Source organism: Cyprinodon variegatus, unplaced genomic scaffold (assembly GCF_000732505.1).
Source record: "Cyprinodon variegatus isolate N-32 unplaced genomic scaffold, C_variegatus-1.0 Scaffold16, whole genome shotgun sequence".
Classification (NCBI taxonomy): Eukaryota; Metazoa; Chordata; class Actinopteri; order Cyprinodontiformes; family Cyprinodontidae; genus Cyprinodon; species Cyprinodon variegatus.
Window position 1 is genome coordinate 675,363 of NW_015150469.1, and position 6,000 is coordinate 681,362.

The following is a 6,000-nucleotide window of genomic DNA, read 5'->3' on the forward strand; positions in this document are numbered from 1 at the left end:
GTTGAGTTTGCTGAAGAAATAAAACAGAGATAGTTCAAACAGAACTGCTTAGTGGTCCTTTTCTTCGTGTGCTCCAGCTTCATCATATCTTATGTAGAGTACTCAAGTACTGGCAAAATCTGGTTCAACGAAGGATTGACAGCAGGGATGCAATTTCCTGTGCCACTGGTGATAAACTGAACACTAATAAAATGCTGTTTTGTATCATGTGACTTCAAATTTAATGAATAGCCTCAGATTAAATTTTAGTTTTTCATTAAGTTACATTTTGGAGCTAATCTTCAAGTATGCTCATCTTAGACAGGTGTAAACATTTTTGTATGTTCATCTGAAGTAGTTTAACATACATGTGGTGTGAGTATGTTTATTTTGCTCAGGGGGGTTTTGAAACGAATGTGGCGCCATATGCTCAGAACAGACCTTCGTTGAAGTTGCAAAGTGATTTGCATTTGCAGTTCAGCAGATAGCAGGTCCATTTCACAAAGCAGGTTTAATAAACTCAAGATTTAAATCCTTAACTCTGAATTGATCTAGCTTAAGGATGGAAACTCTGACTTTTTGGTTTCATAAAAGCTGCTGAGAGTTTGTTTAATCAACTCTAAGTAGGTTCAATCATCAAATACAATTTGCCATGCTGCACTGTATATTTCTTTTTTTTTTTTTTCAGATCTGACTAAAGTCATCGTTATCATTTTTATTTATTTTTTACTCTGTTTCGTTGCACTTTGGGATAGGCTACCTATTTAAAGTGCTCTATGAGTATTAGTTGGCATCATCATCATTAGTTTTGAATGACTTTTATCATTATTAACTCCAATTATGTGACTTATAATCTTATCTTTATTTTATGACCACTCTAACTGGCCGTAGAACTTGCTATCTGCTCATTTTAATGTGCAGAACAAAAACAGTTTACACGTTTTAGCATTTGTGCTGCACTCTTTGAAGATCACCCACAACACGCCCCTTGATGCATTTTACTAAAAAGATTAATGCACCTTATTCTAAATCTTGAAGATCTTATTACATTACTACATAATTAATTAATTCATTATTAATTAAATATTAAAACTGTATAACAACCCACCTCTATTCATATTGAATGTGTCATCTATCCAAGTATCATTTCCATTACATAGAGGATGGGTACAGGGATAAGGAATATGTTTTTTTGTAAATATCAATAGCTGACAGGAGCAAACAGATACTGTGCTTCAATTCACAAACCATGGATTGTGGCATTTGAACACAGGGCTGCATATCAAAGGCAATAAAAGCGTCAGGGTTTCAGCTTCTGTTCATACGAAGGGGCCTTGCTGTGTATGTTGGTGTCACACTGACAGAGATGCACCCTGACAAGTTGACACATGATTAGAGAGTTGAGGGGAGAGCCTAGCTGACTGCCTTTTGAACCCGACTTGACAAATGCCAAATTTAAAAGACGGGGCTCAGAAGATAAAACACTGGATGATTTTTATTTTTTTTTTTAAGACATGTTCTTTCATGCAATGTCCATACAAAGGCTCATAAATACATACTTTACTCTGCCGTGACACATGATGTGCATTGCAAAAGTGTTTATACCTTTAAACTTTTCTTTTGCAAATCATTTTTGCAAAATTTGAAAAATACAAAAATTGTCCTATTGTTATATTTGTATCCGTATAATTATGGAAGGAATTTAAGGTGTTAAATTTTTACTTGCAAGTAATATTCTGCAATAACTATACCTGCAATAACTAATGTGCAATCACTGTTTAATACCCTGTGCAATAATCTATTTTTATTTAATACCCTGTGCAATAACTATGTATATATATAAATACCTATTTAACACCCTATGCAATAATGTTGTGCAATAACCTGTGCAATAATCTTGTTAAATAAGAGACTTCAACTGATATGTGTATATATATATATATATATATATATATATATATATATATATATATATATATATATATATATATATATATTAAATACCAAAGAGCCTAATCCAAATAAGAATCTGAGACAAGACTTACAAATACTTCTAAAAGTTTCTGTGCATCAAGTTATCTGTGCAGAAGTGGAAAAGAGGTGTAAAGCAGTTTTACAAAGTACTTATCCAAGGGGGTTGATAGAAATATGTGCCACACTTTTAAAAGCAAAAAAATAAATAAAAAAAAAATTCACTAAAGTCAAAGCCTTGTTTTAGTTTAAGAAATAACTCATATAGACTATAAATGAAAGTGTTTTTCAAGCACAAACATTGTTTATTGTTTTAATGTTGAAAATTGTAAAGAATCAAATGCTAAGAAGAGTTTTTTTAAGGTCCCTTACATTTTAAAGGCCAATTTAGTTTTTTTAGTCAGATTTTTTAACACATTTCTTACTGTTGTTTGCAGATTGTCTCCGCTCTGGAGCAGGAGGAGCAGGCCAGGAAACAGAGGTTGGCCTACAAGGTGGAACAGCTAATCTCTGCCATGTCTCTGGAGAGCTGAAGGTGAACGCTGCCAAAACAAAGCGGGTGGGGGGAAGAAAGGACAGACGGACCTACCTAAAAGGTCATTACTTACCTCTCATCGTGGGAAATTTTAACCACGATCTGGATGCGGGACCTTTGTAATCTACAGCCGGACAAACACAACTGCTTTAGTTTGCGATTCTTTCCCCCTGCCGTCACGTTGGTGCCCACAGGACTGAAACAGTGGCTCTTCAGCTGGAAATAACAACTCTATTGGAAAGGGACATTGAGTTGGTTTCGTTTTCCTCAAAGGACCCTCTCTAGATTTGGCAGGAAATTGCATGTCGTGTGGGTGTTCACATGTGTGGGTGTGCATGAGAGTGTGTGTCATACTGAGGAAGACTTGTGTAAGACTGTGAAAGCAAATGGAGAAACAGATTTAGCCTTGAGGCCACCATCTGAGTGAGAAATGGCAAGAAAGGAAAACAAAGGTGAAAGGCCAATGTCATGTTGGCCATTCAGAATAGTCAGATTTTATTTTTCTACTCTGTAAATGTGAATATCATCAGCTGCAGTTCAAGAAAATATCCACTGATTATCCCTAACTCCGTTATGTAAAGATACCCATTTTATCTCACTTCTTCCCATTTTGGACTGATGCTTCACAGAATATGTACATGAACAAGTGCTGCTCTATGTGTGATCAGAAATGTAAAAGAAATAGCTTCTGCTCTTAACCGAAAAATGAGCAGCTTCTAATTTTTGGAGTTATATTTTTGCCAGCATGCATGAAACACAAAACTGAGAGTAATGTAGGCGAAGTGACCACAGACCTGCATCGCTCTGGTGTTAAAGGCTTTCCTCAGCAATCTGAACATTTGGTTTGGAGAAGTCCATATACTATTCAATGTATAGGACTGTATTGTTTTATTTTTTTGTCTTTTTTTATGGTCTGGAACAAAAGTCTAATTGGGACAAACTCACAAATGTTCATTACATTCCCAAAAAATGTGTCTTTAAGGCAGCATGATCAACTTCCAGTGCACAGCATACCCAATACCTCACATCAGATGTGTAAACATTTCCAAGTGTTTGGGTTTTATCAAGTGCCAATGAGTCAGTAGGGATGTGACTGCAGTCCACAGATCATCCCGTCCATCTAAAGGTAACGTTTTAGCCCACATCATAAGAGCTCTACATGGGTTCAGTTTGATAAAGTGCCAAAAGATCCCACTGTTTCATTTCACTCTCTAATGTGTCCAAATCGGTTTATGCTTTACAGACAGAGGATAGATTTTGGGTTGACTTCAAGGCTCAGATAGCTGGACTGGTGAGTTTTGAAAGGTACAATATGAAAATGGACTGAAAACTGAAATTTAGAGGTTAAAAGAAAAAAAAATATTCATGCCATTTTAATGCATCCCCTGAATGAAACCAAGCTAAAACCTGTAGATTATAACCCTTCCGAGAGCTGATTTATTTTCTTCCAAGACATGTTCGCTTGTTGTTTACATTGAGTACTTGAAAATAGATTTGTAGAGTTTTTTTTGTGTGTAGAGCGCATGTACCTGGTGGGTGAAAGGTGCTTCTTTTCTTTGTGGCCTTAGATTCCCACCTGTTTAATTTTCCCTGATCGTACCAGTCCTTGGCCAGGACACCTGCTTTCTGTGAATCCTGGCATTGGCACTTAGCTGAGAACTGTGAGACTATATAAAAAGAAGAGGTGGAGAGGTTATGGCCAGACTGAGGCAGGCAGCACCTCTCCCAGCTCTCGACTCTCCTTAGCTGTTTGAAGAGAAGCACAGAGAAAGCGATGGAGGGGTAGAATGAGTGAGAGAGAGAGGCCCTTTAGCTCTGGATTCCCCCTCTGGCTTTGAAGCCGTTCTTTGATCTGAGTTTGGTTGTGTGTCTGTGATCAGGAGAAAACGTCAAACTAAGGCAATGAGAAATGCTGGATGACGTGAGGAATCAGTGGCTGTTACTGCATCCGGCCAGTGGGGGCAGGAGTGAGCACAGAGAACTGTAGTATGTTAATGCACCTGCTGTAATTAAAGCAAAATTTGACAGTTACCTGCAAAAGTATTCACAACCTGAGAGCTTTCTTTCCATATTTTCTTAATTGACTGCATCAAATTTCAAATCCTATGTATTTTTGGGTATTTTTACTGTTTCACCAGCTAAATGTAATGTATACTGATTATTCTATTAATACAAATCTGAAAATATAAACTTTGGATTCATGTAAACATAGAACTTGCTTTACATGTCTAACGTGTCCCCTCTATGGCTTTGGTCTCTTTAAATGGGATTTCTTGTGGCTATATTTTTTTTTTTACCAATTCCCCATCAAATAAGTGCTTGACTGATCATTTATTATGTTCAGATTCTTCCATCTGATTTATGGATCTCTGCTGCTCCCCCAGAGTTACAATGAGCCCCATAGGGGTAAAATGTGACTCAACACTAAAGCTTCTAGCACACATTTTTTAATTTATAAAGAATCAAAACCATTCCCCTTTGATTTTAGCTTTTTTATTCTGCTTTGCCTCGTTTTATCACATAATATCTAAACAAGTGGAGTCTGTGTTTGTAACTTGAATAAATGGGGAAAAGCTCAAGGGATGTGAATACTTTTGCAAGACCATATGGACCTTATTTCATCCTTTGGACCTGTCTGAAGCAGACATCAGACCCGATTTCCACAATCACAACATTTAGCAATCATGTTTTCAGCTTACATTTGACCTTAAAAGTGAAGAACATGTTTCCTTCCGTGCCGTAGAAACAGTTCCTCTCCCTGCAGGATGGCTGACCTTTAGCTAAAAAAAATCTGGAAAAAAAACAGCCTTATGAGCTTAATTGGAGGAAAAGAGGGAGCTTGCAATCTAAAAATGAGGTTTATATAAAATATCAATTTTCCTGAAACATCTTCGAGATATTATCTGTTAATCAGAATATTTATGACACACTTACAGTAAATTACAGGGTAAGGTCACCGTGTTATTTGTTAATTTTGTTGTTTTTTTTCCATTTATTTGTAATTGTCTGATAATTACTTTTAGGTACAAAACGGTGCACACATACTTGCAGTATTTAGAGAAAATGAAGCTTCTTCCTCCTTTTGATGAAGGTGTCTTCCCAGTTTCAGCGACTAGAATTGTATCCTCCTCATACCTCACATTGCTTATACAGAGTAATGCTTTCTGTTTTGATGGGACCTTATTGCCTTTTTTTTCTTCCTTTTTTCAAGGAATAAATAAATGTTTAACAGAATCCTTCCAGCTGTCCTGTGAGTTCCCCAGTAACACAGGATTGTGACAAAGTTAGGCTCCAACTGGTTAAGAATGGCTTTATTTTTCTCTCTTAAATCATTTGTTATCCAGATGTCTCCCATCTGATATTTATGCATGCATTCTGATTTGTGCTTTAGTTCTGCCTTGTGTTTTTCTGTGGACATATCGATCTGCGGTATAATTTAGCCTGATGGCTATTCTTCCATTTGTACATGTCTTAAAATCGCAGCACCTTTTATTGTGAAAAGAGATTTTTTTGTT

The 6,000-nt window shown here is 36.5% G+C and overlaps 1 protein-coding gene across 2 annotated transcripts in view; it reads left to right on the forward strand.

Moving 5' to 3' along the window:
- LOC107091891 (plexin-A2-like) overlaps positions 1-2,496 on the forward strand; it is a 252,833-nt gene extending 250,337 nt beyond the window's left edge. For both annotated transcript variants that reach the window (XM_015386090.1, XM_015386101.1), the window contains exon 32: positions 2,388-2,496. In XM_015386090.1, the coding sequence (XP_015241576.1) occupies positions 2,388-2,483 (96 nt within the window). In that variant the 3' untranslated portion in view covers positions 2,484-2,496. The remainder of the gene's footprint in view (positions 1-2,387) is intronic.
- The last annotated feature ends 3,504 nt before the right edge of the window (positions 2,497-6,000 follow it).